This window comes from Canis aureus, chromosome 7, assembly GCF_053574225.1.
Source record: "Canis aureus isolate CA01 chromosome 7, VMU_Caureus_v.1.0, whole genome shotgun sequence".
Lineage (NCBI taxonomy): Eukaryota > Metazoa > Chordata > Mammalia > Carnivora > Canidae > Canis > Canis aureus.
Window position 1 is genome coordinate 28,947,027 of NC_135617.1, and position 25,592 is coordinate 28,972,618.

The following is a 25,592-nucleotide window of genomic DNA, read 5'->3' on the forward strand; positions in this document are numbered from 1 at the left end:
AGCACAGGAAATCTGAGGCAGATGCTAAGCCAAGGCCAAATAGCACTGCATGTGGAGTCGTTCTGTAGGATTCACCACAGAATATTCCCCCTTCTACCCAGCGGGTCACCAATGTGGAGGCATTAATTATTTAATTTTTCACCCCAGCTAATCTGTCCTAAAATATAATCTGCGTAGTTACCTATTTACACATAGGAATTTTAGAGCATTTCTGACTTAGCCAACAAAAAGACAGATTTGAGAAAAATGGGCCCAGTCTCTGGCTAGAGAGAACTTTTGGCAAGTTATTGGGGTTCTGATTAGAAATGACCAAACCATTCTGTACATTTCTCCATACCAAAATAGTGTCTTTAATGATACTTTTTCCCCATGTGTTTCTATTTTACCTTTCTAACCTTATGTTTTTACCATTTTGCCCACAATGTAATACTTTCCCCACTGTGGGCATAAAAATTGCATTTCAATGCCAAGGAAAATAATTATGTAGCTATTTAGCTATTACAGCCACACCATGTAAATAAATGTTTCACACCAAACTCTTGGGAGAACACTTTTCTTTTCTTTTTTTAACAGATGCGTTAAAGATAGTTTATAAAAAGTATTTGATTTTAAAAATACTTAAAATTCTATATTAGTGACCTAAAATAATTTTAAATGATAGACAATTTGGTTTTGGATAGAGATTTGGACTTTAATGCAGTCTAACTATAAATTATTTTTAGCTGAAAAAGTGCTGGCTAAATCTATAAATAATTGGACATTTAATAATATAATCTACAGACCATCAGAATTCAGCAAATTCAGATCAAAATAATAAGGTCTCATCCTCTGATCATTTAAAATCAATTATAAAAAGAGGTGGTTGTTCTCATAATGGCCTCCTTGGAATGGCTGCTCTCTAACATGACATTGTAATTATTTACATAGGAGGTTTAGCCATAATGAACTAGTCTGGTTGTTAGGATTTTTTAAAAATTAGGTAAATATAGCTTGATCTTATACTAAATGCTTTGATAATTGAAAAGATCAAAATCAAATTTGATAGAAGACATTTTTCACAAAAGAAGGAGCTCTCTGGCCGGGATGCAGTCTAGCTCCATGGAGAAATCCAACAGCTCCATGACTGTTAACATTAAAAAGATGAAAGCAGAGATTCCTAAGATAAGAGCTTTTTTACTCCCATTGCTTTCCATACACAGCTTTAGATAATATGGTCCTATGAGGTAAATTTTTATAATAAGACATGGAATAAAAGCAGCAGGCCTGGAGAAAAGAATCTGACCAACAAGCCGGTATTCACAGTACAGCATGAGAATATTGAACTAAGTATTGGCTCCTGCTTGGATGAGGGTCAGCATGCCAGCTGTGCATCCGGCACCATGAGCATTATTCCAAGCAGCACCATGCTATGGTCAGTGCTTCTTTTTCACCCTGTGTGCTACCCATGAGGAATCTGGACACTAAGGGTATGCTCGGTAAGGACAGGCAGGTAGAAATAAAGATGCTCTTAGTGGATCTGATCTGTAAAAGGTATCCCCAGAAGCCCAATATAATCACTCATAGAGTCACATATCACAGTCCTGGTAGGGCAGTCTTCACTACCTGGATTAGCTTTGCTGGGAAAACTTCTAAGCCAATAAGAAAAAGATTCTCCTAATGTCTTCCCTCGTAGTAAGTTGATTGTAAGTTTATTAACTTAATCCTATTTAGTCCTGGAGTTCCCAAATATACCACAATTAGTGTAACGCAACGTTGTAGGCAGTCCTCTTGTGCACAGCCAGCTCTCAGTAAAGACAACATTCCTATCGTCACAGTATTCTTTAGAAAGTGGTGAAATGGGGGAATCCCTGGGTGGCTTAGTGGTTTAGCGCCCGCCTTCAGCCCAGGGCATGATCCTGGAGACCCAGGATCGAGTCCCACATTGGGATCCCTGCATGGAGCCTGCTTCTCCCTCTGCCTGTGTCTCTGCCTCTCGCTGTGTGCCTCTCATGAATAAATAAATAAAATCTTAAAAAAAAAAGAAAGTGGTGAAATGCATATGGGATTGTTGTATCTCTTGGTCAAAATATATTCATTGTTTTCAGAGTCACCACGCTAAGACCTACATCCTACTCCGTTTCTCATTTTGTGAGATTTTGTTTAGAGTTGACCTCTTCTTCCCACCTTCAGAACTACCTCAAATTGACCCTTTTTTTTTTGCCTCATTTATTGTCATCAAAAGTGTGTACTTCCATGCCTTCCTCAGAGCAATATGCTGCCTTTCTCCCATCTTCGAGAATATCATCAACATGGATAAACTTCTGTTTTGATGGTGTGTAGTTTTGAAGGTGTCACCCTGATGTTTTCCTGCTGCTGGAATTTTCACATATTCTTTCTTCTCAAGGGCTCTCTAGGGCCATATGTAGCCTAGGAGACCATGATTTTTCACTTCATTCAGCTCTTTTTGGAAAATTACAACTGTGTACCCCTGGAACATTGTTTCTTCATTCCATAGGCCAGCGTCTTTTCCCACTTCTCTATGGCCCTTTTCAGTTAGTAAAGAACCACAGTTTTTTAGTGAAGAAGCCCAGGCAGCTTTCTGCAACTATGGAGGACCCACTGCTTCCTCTGAGTTCTAGCTGCCCCTCTGCCTCATTAAGCTGCAACTTGATGGCATGTTCTGATATTTCTTTGTGTTCCACGGCACCCACTAGTAAACGAAGTGTTAGAAGCAACATCCAGAAACAGTTTTTTCTAATACCTTCATGATCCAATTTTCGAGGACAGGGCAAGGCTGTCCCAAGAGTTCTGCTAAACTGAGCTTGCATTTTAGAAACATATTTTCAGCTGGTACCAAATGCATACCTGGTGCCATACCCAGGAAATTCTGGAGCAAGGAGCAAGCAGCATGAGCAGGGCAGGAACAGGGCCAGTGAGTCCAGCATCAGTTATTTAACTTCTTTGGAACCTGGCCTATCCGCACCACATTTTGGGTCTGGCTCTTTGGCACTGAGAGCCAGACAGGAACAAACCTATATCCTATAGGATATATATCCTAGGATATATCCTAGGATATAGGATCCTATATCCCTTTCCAGGTGGCAGGTGGCGCAGCTGCCCCCCCAAGGCAAGGGATGGGGAAGGGATTGGGCTCAAGGAGGGTACTGGCCACCCATTGCTATCTCTGGAATGCAATCTCTATTGCAATGTTGTTTTTAATAGCAAAAAATGAGAAGCCCTCTAAAATGTTATTAACATTGTATGGTAGTCACAAGATATTTTTAAGTGTCAGAAAGTATGTTAAAATAGTAGGCATGGCGTGAAATATTTTTTGCAAATTAAAATTTTCTTTAATTTGCATATATCAGATCTAGAAAACAGTTGTACGAGTATTCATCAGAATGTTGAAAATGATCCTACCGAGGCAGTAAGATTAGAAGTGATTTTTTTTAGTCTTTGTCAATCTGGATTTTAACTGTTTAATGCATTTGTTACAATGGGCATGTATTTATGAATACATTTTTTCAAGTGTAGAAAGATAGCACTTTTTACTGAGTTGTTGAGCCATAACACAAAATTACCTAAAGTATAGTTTTTAGTTATAATACCAAAAACCCAATGCTTCTATTAGTGTTCTTTTCAAAGTGGTATTGTCATTACTTTATATTGTAATTTGGCATTTGCTGTCATCTCTTAGAAGAGTCATTTTTCATGTTACCCTTAATACCAGTTATATGAAGGAATATTAGATATAACTGTATCATATAAATTAAATGGAAAAAAAAGGAAAATAGTATTCGGATGACACTCCTCTTATTTGTAGATTCTAAGTTAATTCTCAATTGATTTAACATTAATCCGAAGTACTTTATTTTATATCTAGATACCATAATTACATTCCCATGTATTTCTCTCTCTCTCTCTCTCTCTCTCTCTTTTTTTTTTTTTTTGGTTTTGTTTTTTGTTTTTAAGATTTATTTATTTGAGAGAGAAAGAGAGACACAAGTGGAAGGGGAGGGGCAGAGGGATGAGGGAGAAACAGACTCCACATTAATTGGGGAGCTTGACACACAGATTGATCCCAGGGCCTCTAATCATGACCAGAGCTGAAAACAGATGCTTAACCAACTGAGCCATCCAGGCTCCCCCAGATCTCCCCTGCATTTCTGCTAAGATGTCTTTATACTAGGAGACAAAAACTATTCAGACTATTTTGTTATATTAGAATTTATTTTATCAAATATTTCTTTTAAAAATCAATACATGAACTAGAATGCAGGAATATTTTGTCAGATATTCTTACTACAAAAGGATTTATTTATTTATCTATCTATTTATCTATCTATCTATTTATTTATTTATTTTTACAAAAGGATTTAATAGAAAAGAATTTTTAAAACATACTTGGCTTTCCTAATGGTGAAACCAGACCAGTTTGAAAAAGCTCATTAGAATTAGTGGGTAGCTTCTTTTCCTGTGACTTCAGCTTCTTTGTCTCTATTGCCATTAGGCTATATCATGTTTAAATCGCTTTCTTTTTTTTTAAGATTTTATTTATTAATTTGAGAGAGAGAGAGAGAGAGCATGAGCAGAGTGAGGGGTAGAGGGAGAAGCAGACTCCCCACTGAGCAGGGAGCCTGATGTGGGGCTGGATCCCAGGACCCTGGGATCATGACCTGAGCTGAAGGCAGATGCTTAACCGACTGAGCCACCCAGACACCCAAAATTTAAGAAAATTTAGGTTTATTTAAGAATTTCTTTAATTCTTTAAAATAATTACCTTGACCCAACATTCTTTCCTCCAACAGTCCTTGTCATTCTTCCTATAAAAATAAAATATTTTTCTTGGCCCTGTTTCCCTCCTGCCCCCATCTCCATCTTCATCTCATTATTTTCTTATTTAAACTTTTCCAAGGAATACTCCACATCTGCTGTCTCTATTCTTCATCTTTTATTTATTCCTCAGCATGCTGCCCTTCAGCTTTGGCTCTAACATATATATAACCAAAATAGCTCTCTGAAAGGTCACCATGATGTAATAATCGTCAGATCCAGTAGTTATTATCATTGCCTTTCTTGATTAACCTTTCTACTGTTTATCACTACTTCTTCCTTTTGGTTCCATGGTACCATATGCTTTCTTGCTTCTTCTACCTCTTTGACCATTTTCTTACTTGGCCATCTTCCCCTATATCACATTCTTCTGCCCTTATTTCTTAAATGTTTATATTTATTTTGGGTTCTCTCCTTTAGCCACTCACTGAATAGTGTTGTCAATCCACATGACCTAAATACAACTACATGTTTTCAAATTCCAGATTTTTATCTCTGACCTAGATTTCTATGCTGAGTTCCAGACCTGTATATCTAACTACCTTCTTGACATTTCCCCCTAAGCAGCGCATGGACAGGAAGCACAAGCTCACAAGTTCAAAATTGAACTCATATTTTCCTTGCAAACTTATTCCTAGTCACCCAAACAAGAAAATGTATGATTATTCTGGACTTTTACTCACCCATTCTATGCATTTAATCATTAAGACCTGTTGATTTTTATCTCTTAATTATTTCCTCCCTTTCAACTTGCTTCTTTCTTGGATTGTTGCAATATCCTCTCTCCTCAATAATTGCAGTGGCCATCAGCCTCCAACTCTCAAATTATTCCCCCACTGCTCTCTGAATTTAGAATTTTTAGCCATGTTACCTATAATTATAATTGTATAATTTTATAATTATATAGTTTATAATTTTAGTTTTATTTATGTATATGATATATGTATACATTATATATTTATATGTATATAAAACAATATATACAGTTATTATTAGTATGTAGTGGAAGAGCCTGCATGATCTTATCCAACACTAAAGCATCATATCATGCAGCATTCTAGTAAGTTGTGTTTGTTTCAGCAGTACTATACTACCTACAGTTTCACATGTGTTCTGTGTCCTCTCTCTTACATTTTGGAAGGCTTGGTAAACAAATGGAGCTTGTATTCTAGGTCTTTACTGTAAGATACTTGATTGAGCCATTTTCTTAAGGAAATCCTCCTTAGCAGTCTGGTTTTGTTTTTTCTCTTACACTGCTCAGATTCCACAGAAAAGATTTTTTCAGTCTCTCTCTTGATGTTAGCTTTCTGCTAGGATGAGCTTTTTGCCAGTATTCTTGGAGCCAAGTAGGGGAAGATTGGAAGTCTCTATATTGAGTATGTTAACTGGCATTTAACCTTGATTCAAGGTATAGCACCCTTGCAACCAATTATCCCTGATGCCTTACGGTTGTGCCTCATGTCTTACAATCCAGATATGGTCTCTAGAAAATAAACCTCTGGTTTTTTAAGTAAACCTCCAGAGTGTGGAGGGTCAGCTGTCTGCTAGAAGGTCAGGAAAATGGATCTAGGTTATAACTACTTCTTCACAGATTTTTGAGTAGCCTCATGTTTTACATCTCTTCTTAAATCCCCACTTTCAGAGGTATTTGGTGCCTCCTGTAGCCAGGCCTTTTGATAATTCTGCTTTCTCACTCCGATTGTTTCTTAGCATTTCCATGGCTGGCCAAAAACTCAGCCTTTTCGCATCCACTGTCTGTTGCTATCTGTTGCTATCTGCCCATCTGCCTTCTAGCTTCTAGCAATTTTGTTGCTATCCTCTTGTGGTTCCTTGATCTTTTTTTTTTTTTTTTAATCTCCTTTCTGTTGTTTTAGTAGAGTTTACTGGGGAGAGGGAAAACTAAATTATGTGTTCAATCCCCCATTTTGACCAGTCCTCCCTGCTTCCGTGTCATGCTTGCCCTGTCAGAAATCCTGGACCTCTCACATTATTTCTTTAATACTATGCTTGAGTAGCACGTACTCCTAATGCTGTAGCCCTGCTCAAAAAAGTTACTCCTGCTCCCCTTGCTTCTGGTGCTGTCTGAACTACTTACTTAGTAGCACATGAGGAGTTTAACTTGATTACTTATCAGTCTCCTTTGCTAGTTATATATAGTAATTCTAATCAGATTTAACAAATTACTGTATTAGTAGAGGTCATTCTTTCATCAGTGTTAAATATTAAGTACTCTAAAAGTCCTAGTACAAAGATAAACTTCAGCCTGTCTTTGTCTGCTTTACTAAAAATTTAGTTTTCAATCTCAAAAATTATTTTGGAATAATTTGTTACAAAAACTCGGCATTTTTATGAGATATCATCCTGCCACATTTACTCCCTTGACTTTGATTTAAATCAAAGTCGTACCAGGAAGTAGGACTAGGACATATGCAAGAGTCATGCTCAATTAAAAAAATAAATAAAAAACCCATACATGTAATTATTACAAAAAATAAATTTCAGCTAACATGTCAAAAAAAAGGAATCATGCTCAAATTAGCTTTTTGACAGTGCTAAAAATATCTTTTTTATTTTTATTCTATGAAGAGAAATTTAGATGTTTCATTATTGCCTCATGAGATGTTGTGGAATATATATTTAAATAGAAGGCACTAACATCTAATGTAAACAGAGATGTCTTTTACCTTACTTGAGATAATATGTACAAACTTAAAACATCTTGGCTTTTAATACAGAGTGATCCAGCATAACCATATAAAAATGTCACCACATTATAGTTTGGATCTTTTGAAAGATTTTATTCTACTATTCTTAAATGCCCAGTTCTATTTAAAGTCAAAACAATAATACAAATACAGTGATTGCTTCAAACTTTGATTCTTCAGCTGGTTAAATCTTGTGGTTCTGATAGAGGCTATAGAGACCCTAAAATGATGGAAGTCTCAGAGTTGGAAGGGAGCTTAGAGTCCCTCAAATCCAAGCTTCTGGTGAGTTTACTTCAAAAAGCCTGAGAATGAGATAACTTGAGCTAGTATTAGTGAATAGCTACTTGTGTAGTGACTGGATACTTATACCTCTCTAAAATTATTTTCTTCTATTTAATAGGTCCTGTAAGTACCATGGATGTAAGAGACAAACCATTCTGATCCTATTGTAATGTCTTTTCTACATAGATCAGCCATATTTTTACCTAGGCTTTTATTTTATTTTACTTATTGTTATTTTTTATTTGAATATAGTTAACATACAGTGTTATGTGTTAGGTGTACAATGTGGTGATTCAGCAACTATATTTGTTATGCTGTGTTCACTATAAGTGTAGCTATTGTCTCTCACCATACAACACTATTACAATACCATTGACTATATTTCCTCTACTATGCCTTTTATCCCTGTGACTTATTCATTCTATAACTGGAAGCCTGTATCTCCTACTCTCCTTCCCCCATTTTGCCCATCTTCCCTCTCTGGCAATCATCAGTCTGTTCATTCTCTGTATTTATAGATCTGATTCTGCTTTTTGTTTATTCATTTATTTTTTTATTTTTTTATTTTTTTTAAATTTTTATTTATTTATGATAGTCACAGAGAGAGAGTGAGAGAGATTGAGGCAGAGACACAGGCAGAGGGAGAAGCAGGCTCCATGCACCGGGAGCCCGACATGGGATTTGATCCTGGGTCTCCAGGATCACGCCCTGGGCCAAAGGCAGGTGCCAAACCGCTGCGCCACCCAGAGATCCCTCATTTATTTTTTTAAATTCCACACATAAGTATTTGTCTTTTTCTGTTTGTCTTTCTTCACTCAGCTTAATATCCTCTAGGTCCATATAGGTTGTCACAAATGTCAAGGTCTCATTATATACCTGTGTGATACCATTGTGTGTGTGTGTACATAGACATCTTCTTTATCCGTTCATTTATCAGTGGATTCTTGGGTTGCTTCCATATCTTGGCTGTTATGAATAATGCTGCAATAAACATAGGGATGCATATATCCTTTGGAATTGGTGTTTTCATTTATTTGCAAATATATCTGATAAGAGGTTAATATCCAAAATATGTAAAGAACTTCTACAAATAATACTTATTTTGCATAACTTATACTTATTTGTGTAATAACTTATATAAAAACTAAATAATCTGGTTAAAAATAGGTAGAGGATCTGAATAGACATTTTTGCAAAGAAGACTTACAGATGGTCAACAGTGAAAAGATGTTCACCATCACTCATTATCAGGGAAATGCAAATCAAAGACACAATGAGATATAAGCTTATACCTGTCAGAATGGCCAAAATCAAAATGACAGGAAATAACAAGTATGTGAATGGCAAGTATGTGAAGAAGGAGGAACCCTTGTGCACTGTTGCTGGGAATGCAAATTGGTGCACCCATTGTGGAAAACGGTATGGAGAGTCTCCAAAAAACTAAAACCATAAATACCCTATAATTCAATAATTCCACTACTAAGTATTTCCCCAAAGAAAACAGGCTTTCATTTTAAATGTTATATAGGAGAGTTGTCTCTACATAATGTATCACTTACCAGTTTATTATAATGATGCCTCAAAATTCAAGCATTTTATTTTCGTGATTTATGTTGTGTTTCTAAATAAAAAAACATGCAAGTGACACAGGTCTTCAATAATTATTGTTTATCGTGATCTTATTTATGACTACCAGATTCTACAAGAAAGAAACAACAAAAAGATTGAAAAGAACAAACATACTAATGGTGAAATGCTTCATTCATCCTTGGTACTTGGCATATATGACACTTCATCATTGTGTCATTCATCAGACCTAGTCTAAATCTATTTTTTTACACCAAATATGGATGTTTAAAGTTTAATTAAGCTTTGCTACCTAGGTGAGTGATCTAGGAACCATTATAGGTAAAGTGTTATGTAGAGGAGTGAAAGTAGATGACAGAGCTGGAAAATACTGCAAGAGGGTGCAAAGTTTTACTTCAGACCTGAGCCAATAAAGAATTTGAGCTATGAAATTATGTTTAAAAGCAAGACAACTGTTCTGTGATCTGTGAAAGCTTATATGCCAAAGTAGTAAAAGTAGTACTGGTGAAGTTTCTATGCCTGTGGGGCATGATGAGGAAAACTCAGTCTATTATCCTAAATAAATTTTACATTAATATTGTCCAGCACCTTTGGGATCCACCAATGATTGTTATAGGTTTAATTGTAATAGCCGATTAAAGGACACAATAACATCAGATTTTAATTGCTATTGTTTGTCAGTTTTTAAAATTAAAGATTTAAGGATCAAATTCCAAATGTATTGGAAACGTCATTACTACCACAACCATTATCAGCAAGAATTTACTGCACACCTATTTTGTATAGAGGGGATTAGTAGTAGGTTTCAGGGTCCCTAGAGTAATTAGGTGGAAGAATCTAATAGCACTTAGTACTCTTTTGTCTCACACAATACAACTATTTTACATATGAGGAAACTGATAAGATAATTTTTCTAGGAGCACCTGGGTGACTCATTCAGTTAAGCACCTGCCTTTGGGTTCAGGTCATGATCCTGCAATCCTGCGGTCCTGAGATCGAGTCCCACATCGTGCTGCCTACTCAGTGGGGAGTCTGCTTCTCCCTCTCCTGCTACTCTTCTCCCCGCTTGTATGCTCTCTCTCTCTCTCTCTCTCAGTCACTCTCAAGTAAATGAATACAATCTTTAAAAAAACAAAATGAGGGGATCCCTGGGTGGCTCACCAGCTCAGCACCTGCCTTTGGCCCAGGGTGTGATCCTGGATCGAGTCCTGCATCAGGCTACCGGCATGGATCCTGCTTCTCCCTCTGCCTGTGTCTCTGCCTCTCTCTCTCTCTTCCCCTGTGTCTATCATGAATAAATAAATAAAATCTTTTTTAAAAAACCCAAAATGAAAAAAAAAATAATTTCTCTAAATTCATCTAGCTAGTAAACAGGTTGACCTGGAATCCACATAAGAATTCAAACCCCATGCTTTTATTCATTATATCACATTAAGTCATAGAATCTTTTTGGAAAGTCATCAAGAATAGTGGAGAGTTGCTGTGTTAAAATATTGATGTCCATAGCCTGAGAATTTCACCTCATATGTGAGCATGAGGTCAGACAACCATAGGTTCCCTTTCTGTGCCAGTTACCTTGTTGTACAATGAATTCAAGAGGCAAATAAAGATTCAAGGCTTTGAATTTGGCAGGATCTGTTTGAGGATCATGTAAGGCTATTTCTTGTTACAGGAACAGCGTCTGTTGCAGTGGCAGGCATTCTTGCGGCTCTTCGAATAACCAAAAACAAACTGTCTGATCAAAAAATACTCTTCCAAGGAGCTGGAGAGGTACTTGCCTTATACAATACTTACATTATCTTAAAGTGATGAACAGAATTTATCTTAATTATTCACTAATTTGAAATTTAAGGTATTTTTTCAGATTTTCAATATATTGCAGCTGTTTATTGAAAGATTCCCCAGTTAAGTATTGAGGTATATTCATTTATCATAGGACTCTTTAGCATAGAGATATAGTGATACTTTTCACGTCTTAAATTTCTGAGATTATCGAATGGTGGCATGGGTTTTTGTTTTGTGTGTTTTGTGGGAACAAAAAAGTTTCCAAGGTATGATTATGTATAAAAGCTTTTAAGTTTTTAAGCTATTATATTTGATGCTTTTAGTGCCCTCCAGTGTCCCATATGAAAGTTCTCTTAATTTGATTCACAAATCAGTGTACACATATATAACTATATTCAAGTTTTTAAGAAAAACATATTTGAATTGGAGACTTGTGCATTATAACTGTTCACATGCAAAAGAACCAAAACATTCACAGTTGCTGGAAGGAGAAGGCACGGAGACAAAAGTAAAAGTAGGCTGTTTTTGCTCTCTTCTGCTGTGAGTTAATCATTTGGAAGAAGAAAACTAGACTCCACTGATAATTCATGCCCCCAAAATAGGACTTCAAATGTCAATTGAGTTTGAGCTTCTTGTGAAAAAACTGCCCAAATCTGTTTAGAATTGTAGGATGGAGTGAAAGAAGAAATACTTCGTGGCTATATATAAAGAACCTTTAAATTTTCAAATTGAATATGATTATAAACAAATGTATTACACTAGTAGAAACTGTATATATTATGTTGGTTTTGATTTTACTTGTTCTTAAAATGAAATTCACAAAGCTAGAATTTAAATGCCAAGATGTAAACATGTCAAAGTATTCAGAATATAAATCACAAGTTCATTTTCACATCAAAATAAAAATCAAGGCTAAATTACATCTTATTAAAATTTGAGTTTTTTATTTGGATGAAGGTTACATGCTGTATTTAATTTTAGTCAGCTTCTTCTATTTCAAATTCTCTGAATTTCCAAAGGATTTTGATGAATGGTACAGGTCAGTTCTTGATACTCAGCAGGGCAGATGTATTCATGGTTGGATGATTCAAAACTGGCATTTGTTTGTCCCTGAAAAGGTTTTGGACATTCACAGATTATCACAAAATTTATCAAATACCAAAGAAGTTGATTGCTTTTAATCTTGAAAGAGATTTCACAGTACTTTCTTTGTCCAAATTAATAGAGTAAATAAATGCTTAGGGACAGAGATTTTATGTGTTTTATTCTATTGCCTAATTGGTCAAGTTCCCATCCAAATGACCAGGCTTCATTCTTCAAATTCAATAGAGGAGCTGGAGCCCAACAATAAACAATACAGTCCAATAAGCAAGGCTGACCAGGTCATTCTTTTAAGTTCAATATTTTCTCGTTGGAGCAAATCTTAATTGCATTAACAGGATTAAAGATGATGACAATCAAGGATATCACTGATTTATCTGTGGCTAAAGAGCAGGCCACATAATAGTGGTTCTGTTGTGATAAGAAGAGTAAATAATTGTCCTTTAGCTTACCCCAAATGTGATAAAAATACTTTGCTCCCAGTATAAATGAATGAATATAACTGTTTAGGTCAGTAGAGCCATTTTGTTCTTTCTTATTAACAAAGATAAAATGGAGTGAAACGTAACTCTTGATAAGTTATTATGCGGAACAACTTTTTAAAGTTTTGTTTTTATAATGTCTTCTCAGGCTGCCTTAGGGATCGCACACCTAATTGTTATGGCCATGGAAAAAGAAGGTTTACCAAAAGAGAAGGCCATGAAAAACATATGGTTGGTTGACTCAAAAGGATTAATAGTCAAGGTAAGAATTTTTTTTTTAAAGACTTTATTTATTTATTCATGAGAGACAGAGAGAGAGGCAGAGATATACGTAAAGGGAGAAGCAGGCTCTCTGCAGGAGCCCAATGTGAGACTCGATCCTGGACCCTGGGATCACACCCTGAGCCAAAGGCAGACGCTTAACCGCTGAGCCACCCAGGTGTCCCAGAATTTGCCAATTTTAACTGAATAAAAATTAAGGTGCCATTCTGGATGCCCATCTCAAAGACTACTACTGCTTCCACTCACCATACCCCCAACACTATGTTGAAAGAAAAACTGTTGTATATGAATGACCACATGTCATACAATAATACTTATACTCTTCTGAAAAAGAAGAGTGGCTCAGCTACCAAATCGGGTTGGCCTATGAAGTTTATTGGCTCCTTACTACTCTATGGGTTGTTAGTCCACTTAAATTGGTTTCTGGATGAGGCAGTATTATATTGATACAGCAGAAACACCTAAGGGTAGCTCCTTTTATTAAAAGTTATCTGGCAAATTGCACAATAGCTAGGAAAAAAGAACAAACCATGAAATAGCTACCCTTTTGCCTGCTACTTTCTCTCAACTAAACTCTTGAGAGTTTGAATGGGAATTCCTGAGAAGTGCTTTTAAAAATGACTATTTCAGTGTTAACTGACAAAGTCGTTTTCCCAGCTCTAATAGAGATAACAGGACCTACTTCATAAGTTATTGTGAGAACCAAATAAGACTAGGTAGGTTGACTATGTTGCTACATGGCTGTAAGGCATTAATATTACTTCTGCCATCTATGCACATTAGTCACTCTTCTTTAAACTGACAGAAGAAAATATTTGTAAATCTTCTTTCTACCTGAAGATGAACTTTTAAAATAACCAGTGATAAGCATAGACTTCAGGAATTTAATATAGAAGCAAATGTGAAATGTGTACAAACTTTCTGGAAAAATGGCTTATGTGTATCCAGAACCTTTAAAAGTTTATGCTTCTGATCCAATAGTTTCCATTTTAAGAATATATCTTACAAGAGATAGAGATGTAACAATGTTTTGCTTTCTTCTTTCTTTAAAAGTTTTTATTTAAATTCTAGTTAGTTAGCATACAGTGTAAGCTTAGTTTCAGGTGTACCATATAGTGATTTAACACTTACATACACGTGGTGGTCATCACAGGTACACACCTATTTAACCCAACCTCCCACCCACTTCCCCTGTGGTAACCATCAGTTTGTTATCTATAGTTACGGGTCTCTTTCTTAGTTTTCCTCCCTCTCTCTCTCTTTTTTTCCCTTTGCTCATTTGTTTTGTTTCTTAAATTCCACACGAGTGAAATCATATGGTATTTGTATTTCTCTGACTTACTTATTTTGCTTAGCATAATACTCTCTAGCTCCATCAATGTTGTTGCAAATGGCAAAATTTTATTCTTTTTATGGCCGAGTAATATTCCATCTCTCTCTCTCTCTCTCTCTCTCTCTCTCTCTCTCTCACACACACACACACACACACATACACACACACACACATTTTTTTTCATCCTTTCATTTATCACTGGGCAGTTGGGCTCCATAATTTGGCTATTGTAGATAATGCTTCTATAATTATCAGGGTGCATGTATCCCTTTAAGTTAGTCTTTTTGTATTTTTTGGGTAAAGACCTAGTAGTTCAATTGCTGGATTATAGGCTAGTTCTACTTTTTAACTTTTTGAGGAATTTTCATCTGTTTTCCAGAGTGGCTGCACCAGTTTGCATTCATACCAACGGTGCAAGAGGGTTCTCTCTTCTCCACATCCTTGCCAATACCTGTTGTTTCTTGTGTTGTTGACTTTAGTCATTTTGACAGTGTGAGGTGATAACTTTACTGTAGCTTTGATTTGTATTTCCCTAAGGATGAGTGATACTGAGCATCTTTTCATGTGTCTATTGGCTCATCTGTAGGTCTTCTTTGGAAAAATGTCTGTTCATGTCTTCTACCCATTTTTAAATTGGATTATTCATTTTTGGGGGGTGTTGAGTTTTATAAGTTCTTTATATAATTTAGATATTAACCTGTTATCAGATATGTCATTTGCAAACATCTTCTCCCGTTTTGTTGCCTTTTTGTTTTTTTGTTTATTTCCCTTGCTGTGCAGAAGCTTTTTATTTTGATGTAGTCCCAATAGCTTATTTTTGTTTTTGTTTCTCTTGCCTCAGGAGACATTTCTAGTAAGAAATGCTATGGCCAATGTCAAAGAAGTTACTACCTATGTTCTCCACTAGGATTTTAATGGTTTCCTGTCTCACATTTAGGTCCTTCATCCATTTTGAATTTACTTTTGTGTATGGTATAAGAAAGTGGTCCCGTTTCATTCTTTTGCATGTTACTATCCAGTTTTCCCAACACTATTTATTGAAGAGACTCTTTTTCCCATTGGATATTCTTTCCTGCTTTGTCAAAAATTGACAACGAAGTATTCTATTCCATTGATCTATGTCTCTGTTTTTGTGCCAGTCACAGTTATTTTATGTTTAAGAATGTTATCACAGCATTACTCATAATAATGATGTGTTTTATCATACAGTCATTATAATAGTAATATGCTGTCTTAGCTGAAGAAAAAATGTAATATGCTATGTTTACCTAAATAAAGGATAGCTGTGAAGTAATTGTGGAGTAGATAAATGAATAGAAATATACAGTCTTTTTTTTATAAAGAACTACAAATAGCATTAAATGATTAGCAATATAATGTTAGATGAAAAAAGGAAAACCAACATGTTATATATTACTATTTTATTTTAAAAATTGAGTTGCAGGGGCATCTGAGTGGCTTAGTTGGTTAAGCAGATGACTCTTGATTTTATCTTGAAGCCATGGGATTGAGCCTTGTGTTGGGTTCCACACCCAGTGGGAAGTCTGCTTTAGAGTCTCTCTTTCCCTTTTCCTCTGCCCCATCCCTCCATCCCTGCTTGCATGCACCCTCTTTCTCAAATAGATAAATAAATCTAAAAAAAAAAAACTGAGTTGCATGTAAAATTATAGAAGTAAATGTGTAAAATATGTGTGGTTTAAAAATTACATTATTTTAATGCCTTTTTGTATATTCCAAATTCTCCTTAGAAATTGTTTTCTTATAAAGCTAGAAAAAATTTGTAATTAGTATAGACAAATTTTGCCTTAAGGAAAGATTGTATGCATAACTTTTTGTGGCAAATGAGAATCTATAAGGAAGGAAAACAAGATAGGAACTACTTTTACAATATCTCCTGAGAATCAAATAATAATCATTTTATTACCTTGCAATTTAATTTTTTATAACATATTAGAAAAATGTAAAGTTTAAAATGTCTTGGCTTAAAAACTTCTATTGCTTTGAAGAATCAGCATAAATAGAAAAAACTGTACATTGTGGCCATATAATATATAATAGTTTTGAAATGAGATTTACTGAATAAAATTGACTCTAGGTAGGCCTTGTAGACTGTGGGATTCAGTAATTCCCTTAATCTCAGGAGCCTCAGAGACTAGTGGGGAAAAACTCAGACAAGCCAAAAGTTACATCTCTGCATGAAAATGTTATAGAAATGGGTCCTTGGTGCCAGGGGTGCCCTGGAGAAAATGTTCCCAACTGCACTGGTGAGAGTAATGGGAGTGCTGAGGAGAGTTCCTAGAAAAAGTGTCTCTTCACCTCAGTTTGAAAGGGAAGTTAGGAGTTTATCTTGAGTATCCGTGGATGTCTTGAATGTCTCCTATTTAAAAGTGAGTCAAGGGAAATATAATCAGAAGTTCACTAGGAGATCATGATGGAACCTGTGGATCACGTATTTCATCTCTGTGTCTTCAAAGCCCTATGTGATGTCTAGCACATAATTGACAATAAATATTTTGTTAATAAATTAATTGATTGATGAATGGCTTTCCAGGCAGAAGAGCAGCATTTACAAAAGATGATATTTCATTATAAGAGGCATTTAGGGATTAGTTTGGAAAGGAAGCAGCTGACAGGCCAGTGACAAAGGCTCTTATAAATCCTGACAATGAGCAATTGAAGAAACTTATGCAGAGGAGTTTTGTGTCTTGTCACTCTAGGCATTGTGGAGGATGAATTGAAATGAGGTAAAACTGAGTAAAAGAAACTAGTTACAAAGCTATTGTAGTAATACAGATAAAAATTAATTGGTGTCTGAAATAAAGCAGTGATTATTGGAGTAAGTGAAAGACATTTAATTCAGTAGATGTTTAGCAAATAGTATTGGCATACTTGCTAAACACTAAATATGGAAGGAGGAGAAGTGTAGAGTATGGGCAGGAATCTAGCAGGACTCCTTGGGTATCTAGATAAATGATATGGCCATTACTGTAAAAAAGGAATGATGAACAGACCAAGTTTAAGAGAAAGATAATACGATCCAGTTTGGACATAGCAAGTTGAAGGTACCTTTGCACATCTCATGGAAATGTCTCCTTGGCAATCAGAGATATAAGACTGATGCTCAGGATAAGGGTCTGGGCTCCTGGAGATAGATTTCAGTGATATATGCATGTAAAAAGTTGGAGCCATGGGAAAAGCTATACAAATAGTGTTGTACTTTAGATACATGTATCTAAAAAAGTGAAAGTCTGGGACTATAGATTTCTTCTGTGATTTCTAGTAACATGTTTTATGTGAAATCATTATAAAATATACAGATTTTAGCATGTCAGATAATTTTAGCATAGATTTACTGAACTGAGACTCAAAATTCCATGGATTACAATACTTGGAATAACTGTGCAGTTTGTTGCCTAGACCTAATCAGTCACTCTTACTTTATGTCTTTTACTTGCCAAAATAAAGAACCACATATATTCTGCTTGCCAAGATAAAGTTACATTTTAAAAGGTTGTTATATATTTAACAGCTTGTGCACTCTTTAATATAAAAGGAACATGAAGCTTCAATTAACCACTTTTCCTTTCAGGTTTTTAAAGTCAGAATTATTATGTTGATTTTTGTTGCGGAACTAATAAATCTTAGGACAACTAGTAAATTAATATAATCTTGCTTTCAAATTTACATGTTTTTTTGGGTGTTGTCCTTTATCATTAATCCTTTCATAAATTCTCCTGAGAACTAATAAGAATCAGGCAGCCCGGGTGGCTCAATGGTTTAGCGCCGCCTTCAGCCCAAGGCCTGATCCTGGAGATGGGGATCGAGTCCCACATCGGGCTCCCTGCATGGGGCCTGCTTCTCCCTCTCCCTGTGTCTCTGCCTCTCTCTGTGTGTCTCTCATGAATAAATAAATTAATTAATTTAAAAAAAGAACCAATAAGAATCATTTTATTAGTTTTATTAACTTGTTATGTAATTGTTTATAATACATAAAAATACACCAAACCCCTTCACTCTTTAAAGACATAAAGCCAGAAACTAAAAAGCATACTGTGTGATTGCCTCATTTATGGAGTTACATCTTCATCAGACTAGATGATTAATTCTTCTGACAGTGAAATGGCACTGGCAGTCCGCTAAGAAGGCCCTTTCTATAGATGCAGAGAGGAGCCCTATTCAACTCTAACAAATAATGACCAGACAGTAGAACCAGCATGGCACACTTGTGCAAATTGTCCAAGTAGGCATGGATTCCAAAAGAAGGCCAACAAAAACACTTGTGGAAGAGTTCTTCTAGTGCCTATGTACACGCAGAAATAAATATTTATCAGTAACAATCTATAGTTCATTTTTGTACCTGTCCTGGGTCATGAAATGCTAACCCCAAATCTTGATGGTCTTTGCCATATATCCTCTCCACCTGCACCAGAACATCTGTGCTTTTGAAAAAGGTAGTGGGATCCCTGGGTGGCGCAGCGGTTTGGCACCTGCCTTTGGCCCAGGGTGCGATCCTGGAGACCGGGATCGAATCCCCGTCAGGCTCCCGGTACACGGAGCCTGCTTCTCCCTCTGCCTATGTCTCTGCCTCTCTCTCTCTCTTTCTCTCTCTCTCTCTCTGTGTGACTATCATAAATAAATAAATAAAAATTAAAAAAAGAAAAAGAAAAAGGTAGTAATTCAGTACAGTTAGCCGCTTCTTGTCTAAGAACCGGTACAAAATAAGGGGGAAGGGACGATTGAAGAAAAAAATAACGTTCAAAAGAATTTTCCGCTATCCATAATACATGTGGTTTAATTACAGACTCTTAAAAAAAAAAAAACACATAGAAGTTGGGATTTCTAAGATAAGAAATACTCATGTGCACTTTGCCAAAAGAAAGCAAAAAGCATTTCAGTAAGGGATCCTGGAAAGGAGAATGTGAACAGAAAAATCTTCTATATCCATATCCAACTGGTATGGGTAGTATAAAGAATATGGATTCCAGTTCAGATTTTGAAAGGAGGAAGAAAATGAGCCATTGGTGCAGAAAATAGAAGTCCAAAAGTATAGGCAGTCACCTTAGTATCGCCAGATCTAGAGGTCACATTCCAGTAGTTTATCTAAACCAGATCATCAGCTTAATTTTCAAAATGGTATAGAAAATATTTGAGAGACCTTTATTTTTGTCTTCCAATTTCTTCTGTTTTGGGCAAGTAGAGCCTTTCAGAGGTGCTAGTACTACATTTCATGATTCCTGGCCTTCCTAAGTAACTGTCAAGAATCAAGCCTTTGGGGCACCTGGGAGGCTCAGTGTTTGGGCGTCTGCTCTGGTCATGATCCCAGAGTCAGCATTGAGTCCTGCATGGGGCTTCCTGCAGGGAGCCTGCTTCTCCCTCTGCTTACATCTCTTCCTCTCTCTGTATCTCTCATGAATAAATAGTCTTAAAAAAAAAAAGAATCAAGCCTTTCCGGGAGAGACTGTGGGTCATCTGTTTCTTACTGGGTAGATGTTTTCTGGTCAGGATCTGGCTTCAGTGGCTAGGAGCTGCTGATACTGTTGCTATCTATGATTAAGAAAGTAAAGTGTTCATGCTGAAAACATACATCTTTGCCTTTCAAGATGTTTATCCATCTTCTTTGTAATTTGATTCTCATTCCCGGATATTTAGGGGATTTAAACCAAATTAAATATTTTTCATTATATCTAAAGTTGGCCATGAAAAAAGCAGTACTAGGAATCTGTGATTAATAATTTGTTATTCTGCAGCTTTTCTTCTTTAGTAAAGGAAAAATCATTTTATACGTTTTTGAAAACATATCACAAATCTTTTTAAAATGCATCTGGTAGAAATCTGACAAATCATTTGGCGCAGTGATTCTCAAAACTGGTAATCATCCTAGTTACCTGGGAAACTTAAAAAGAAAATATGCATAGATTCCAGGGCCTCATCCTGGTCTTAAATTAGAATATCTGAAAGGAGGGCTCAGGAATCGCTCTTTCTTGAGGTGAGTCTGGTGCTCAGTTAGCTTTGGAAAGCTCAGATCTGGTTCACTTTTATCACATTGTCATCGTCACTAATCCAAACTGCCTTTATAGATGGAGAAATCAATATCCATGGAAATATCAAAGGACATGCCCTAGGTCATGAGTGAAGGGAAGAGCCTGGGGACTGTGATTCTGAGCCTTAGTCTTATGTTCTGTCCCCAGAATTTGGAGATGGCATTTTCTGTGTCTCACTCAAGCAGGCGCTTTTCTTTACTTTTCTGAATATCATTAGAAATTTTCAGAAATAGGGATCCCTGGGTGGCGCAGCGGTTTAGCGCCTGACTTTGGCCCAGGGCGCGATCCTGGGGACCCGGGATCGAATCCCACATCGGGCTCCCGGCGCATGGAGCCTGCTTCTCCCTCGGCCTGTGTCTCTGCCTCTCTCTCTCTCTCTGTGACTATCATACATAAATAAAAAAAAATTTTTTAAAAAAAAAATTTAAAAAAAAAAAAAAAGAAATTTTCAGAAATAACAAATTTATTTGCTGTTGGCTATTAGACTGCATTCTGCTAGCAGAGATTTTATTCATGTCCCTAGCCAACAAAGTTTATCACAAATTAATGGTAAATAGACAACAATCAGCAGTTGTATGGACAATCTTGTAAAACACATTTAAAATTTTTTTAAATTTACAGTTTTGGATAAACTGAGACACTGCTTTCAGGAAACTACTTTGAGTCATTGAATTAAGAAAATGGGGATCATGTCTGTCACTTTCAGATTACTCGGCATCTTCTAAACTCCGTTTACATCATGATTTTGCAGGCTCACATTAAATATAAACAGATTAGACCCCCTTCTGTTTGCATTTTGCAGCCACACAATTCATACTATACCAGGTTGGATTCAGTTATTTCAGCTGTTAAGAAAATCATTTCTAAGACTTTTGCTCTTAAGTTAGTTTTATTTTCTTATGTGGGAGGCTACTTGCCTTGGTGATGTAATGAAAATGAATAGATTTCCATTTTTATGGAGATCATATGTGAATTTATTTTAAACTGTATACCAGAAACAGTTTGGATCTACTTGCATTGTCATGTTGTTTGTCAGTAGTTGAATAGTCAATAACTGGTTGTTTTCTCAGACTGGGAACATTAGATGCTTTCAGCAAGCCTTCACTGTGAGCACCTGATTCTTCTACTTCATGCTTTGGGCAGACTGTTTTTCCATGGATTGTGTGGGATCTTACTGTTTGATGGGCCTAAGCAATTTTTAAAATAAACAAATCAGTGGCATATTTTCCTCTTTTTTATAGTATTTCCTATTCTTATTCTGATGATAATTCTGAAAATCTTATAAATGTTCTTTTCTCTCACCATCCTTTCTTTGGGATTTCTTTCTACTTCAAGTAAACCACAGGAAAAGACCAATTATGTTTTACTGTTATTAAAGAAGAAAGCATGATACTAGAATGCAGTATTACAATATTTAAAGACAGATCTAGGAAGTATGATCTTCCTTGACCATGTTCAACATTGGTTATTCCTTTCATGGAATATAGTTTTCAATTTTGTGGCATATAAAGCAGAACAAGAGCATCTGAGAGTTCTGTTGAGCCACTAACCAATTATAGGGAAGAGAGATAGATTCAAGTAGAAAAATAAATTAAAAACATCAGGGTTCCTCACCTGGGAAAGGATATAGTATGATTCAGTATCTGTTTTAACATACACAAAATATTTTTTAAAAGATTGTATTTATTTATTTGGGGCGGGGGAGAGGGCATGTGAGGGGGAGGGACCAGAGGGAAAGGGATAAACAAACTGTGCTGAGCACCAGAGTCTCATGGTGGGGCTCAGTCGCAGGATCCTGAGATCATGACCTGAGCTAAAATCAAGACTCAGATGCTTGACCAACTGAACCACCCAGACACCACCCCTACACAAAAGAGTGTATAAGAAAAAAAAAAAAAAAAAAAAAAAAAAGAGTGTATAAGGACAGTGATACAAAATTGAACAAAAAGAAATTGTATAAATGCAGCAAGCAGGAATTCGGGAGTAAAAAAAATAATTGTTAAAGTATAGAGAAATGGTAGAATTTACATTGCTATGAATCTTTAAAAAAGTACAGACAGTTTCTTGGTTTTTACTGTTTGGTCATTGGTCTTCCCAGATGATAAGGGCTTGTCAAGGCAGTTTCCTCCTGATAGTGTGTGTGCTATTTTCAGATATGAAATGAAGCTACTCTAAAGATCAGCATTAGTTAGATTTCAGGTTAAATTGCTATACAAGGAGACCTCCAAATATGGTAACTTAAACAAGTTAAAATTTATTTCTGTGTCATCTAATAGTCTAGAGATAGGCAGAAGAAGAGAGGCATCTGGTTTGAAGCAGCTTTCCAGTTCTCACTGTCCCAGCCAGCTGGGGAGAGGGGGTAGGGAATGGACAGGGGGAGGGTGCTGCATCAGAAGTTGCACACATAACTTTCCCATCCTTTCGACCAGAGATAGTCTCAGCCCACTTTAGGCTGCAAGGAGATTAAGAAGTACAGTCTCCACCTGGGCAGCAATGAGATTGGCTAAAACTAGGAAATCTTATTTAAAAAGAGTGAATAAAAAAAAGGCTTTTTAAAAAAGGGATTACACATCTAAAAATATAAGATTTCATATTGTGTTTTCACAATAATTTAAAAAAAACAAGACAACTTTTGATCTTGGGGTTGTAAGTTCAAGCCCCACATTGGATGTAGAGATTATTTAAAAATAAAATCTTTAAAAAAATAAAATAAAATATTTTAAAAAATAAAAAAATATGACATTTTGAGACACTATAGTAAATTTATTGGATTATATTTGCATAATACTTACACTTTGTCAGGTGGAAAATCAAAAAGACCAGTAGGCAAACACTGTAATACATTGTCTTCTCTAAGAGTTACGCATTTTCTTAGCACTTCTCAAGATTATGTAACATTGTGTTGAGGTGACTATCCAGTTTGGAGTGGGTGACTAATTATCCTGAGATTTTCTTATCTGTCAGAGAACCTAGCACATGTTAAAGTTCCTTTGTCCATAAAAACATTCTGAAATGCAAATCTCTAAATCTTAGAAGTAGTAGACAACAGGGCTGAATGTTCAGTTGTTGTGCATATCTGTATTATAGTAAGGAGACTACTGTAGCCATGGACTGGAGCATCAGGGTCTCAGCCACAAACAGGAAAGCTGCCAAATATGGTGGCCACTGCCACCACCATTACTTAGCACTCACCTGTTGGTGGTGGGCTAGACAATAGAGACCACTGCTTTTGCCTGAAAACCAGCGAGCACTACCACAAGCTTCAGGAAAAGCCATATGGCCATGCTTCACGATGTGTACTTTCTCCCTCAAAGTCCTATGAAGGTACATCAACTTGGTGACTGCTGGGTTGAAAGTAGAAACTCTAGCTGCAAGATCTAGTTTATCCCTTTAGCCTCAAATGTACAGGAAGTCATACTAGAAGCAATTTGGAGTTCTATAGTATTTGCCCTATAGAGCCTCAGATAGATATTAGTTTAACCTCTTGCCTTTATACTTGAAATTGAGTATATGCATTTCTGGGAAAGAGCAACAAGCCAAAACTATGTCGTGTTTAGTGTAGAATGCTGGAATCTGGAAGTTATTATTCCCAGGAAATATGTCTGCAACTTTATTTAGTACCTGTCCTAGAAATTTCATTGTTGCGAGAACAAAAATAGTCATGAATTTTAGCTTATACTACTTCCAGAAATAGTTCAGAAATAATTTAGATAGTTAAATACTGTAACTCTCAAATGGTTCCAAGTTCTTATTCCTATCCAAGACCAGAATTTTTCATTCCTTTCCAATAATGCAACTTTTTTTTTTTTTTTTTTTTGGCAAATAACTAAGCAAATAACTAAGAGCATTGAGGTAGGAGATAGATTGCAAAAGCATTCCTTTCATTAAATTGTTTCAGGAAAAGGAACCTCTTATTCCCAAAGCAACAGATAGGAACAATGAGTAAAAAGAAATGATGGAATGTATAATCAAAATTAAAATTATCCCCTGTATCAAAAATAAATTATCCCCTGTATCACTCAGCTATTGCATATTTATTGAAAGCCACAAAATCTCAGTGACATACAACCATAATACTTTATTTCTCACATACCTGAGGGTTAGGTGGAGTAGCTCTGATGATGTTGGCTGGGTGGCTCTAAGCCATAGGTTGGGTCCAGGCCTTTTTCACAAGGTTCTCATCCTCGTTGGACCAGCCAGCTATTCAGGTTATGCACTTTTAAAGCACAAATGGTAAAGGCACAAGAAAATAAGTAGAAACACCAATTACCCTTAAGACCTAAGCTTTGGAACTGACACACTCTTATTTCAGTGTACATTTTATTGACTAAAGAATCACATGTTCAAGTCCAAAGACAAGGGCTTGGAAAGTATAAGTGCTTTTTGTAGGAGGAACTGTCAAGTTACAGTGCAAAGAACATTGACACAGGAAATAGATGATGAGAAATTGGGGCCTAAGGCAAAGTCTGAATTATCAAAATATTTGGAGGGAATTCTGAGGTACTCCAAATGCCTCTGTTTTTTTTTCATTCGTGATTAATAAATTATCACTAAACCTAGCCTTTATTTATATACTAGGATAATGTTGAATTAATCTCTATAATTGAGATATGTAAATGAAATAGATTTCCTGGCTGAGAAGCAAAGAGAGATGAGGATGAGGGCACCAGGTATCCCCTCCCCACAATTTGGTGATAGTTGTAAAGATTTCATTCAGTATTGTCATAGATTTCTTTATATTATTAAAAAGGAATTAAAAAAAATCTTGTCTCATAAATAAAAAACAGAATATTTACTGTTTACTCATGAAATCAGTCTAGATTTACATAAACTATTTGTTGTTGAACCTATGACTAATTCTAAAAAGCCTATGATAATAGATAGGGTTTATTGAACAATTAGATGCTTCCTGATAGAAATGGAAACTGAATTTATGGGGGTGCCTAGATGGCTTAGTTGGTTAAGTGGCTTCCTTTGGCTCAGGTCATGATCTCAGGGTCCTGGGATAGATCTCTAGTTTAGGTTCCCTGCTAAGTGGGGAGTCTGCTTTTCCATCTCCCTCTGACCCTCCGCCTACTTGTGTGTACATGCTCTCCAGTGCACACTCTCAAATAAATAAATAAAATCTGTAAAAAAAAAATAATTTATGTGATGCTTTTGACTTTTTTCTTAATAAACAAGT

The 25,592-nt window shown here is 36.0% G+C and overlaps 1 protein-coding gene and 2 pseudogenes across 4 annotated transcripts in view; 1 reads left to right on the forward strand and 2 right to left on the reverse strand.

The window, feature by feature from the left end:
• The window catches only part of ME1 (malic enzyme 1), a 213,043-nt gene that overhangs the window by 167,738 nt on the left and 19,713 nt on the right, over positions 1 to 25,592 (forward strand). For all 4 annotated transcript variants that reach the window (XM_077903231.1, XM_077903230.1, XM_077903233.1 and 1 more), the window contains exons 8-9: positions 11,059 to 11,156; positions 12,903 to 13,016. In XM_077903231.1, coding sequence (XP_077759357.1) covers positions 11,059 to 11,156; positions 12,903 to 13,016 — 212 coding nt within the window. The remainder of the gene's footprint in view (positions 1 to 11,058; positions 11,157 to 12,902; positions 13,017 to 25,592) is intronic.
• LOC144317871 (transmembrane and coiled-coil domain-containing protein 3 pseudogene) lies at positions 1,056 to 1,800 on the reverse strand (annotated as a pseudogene).
• LOC144317872 (transmembrane and coiled-coil domain-containing protein 3 pseudogene) lies at positions 2,061 to 2,807 on the reverse strand (annotated as a pseudogene).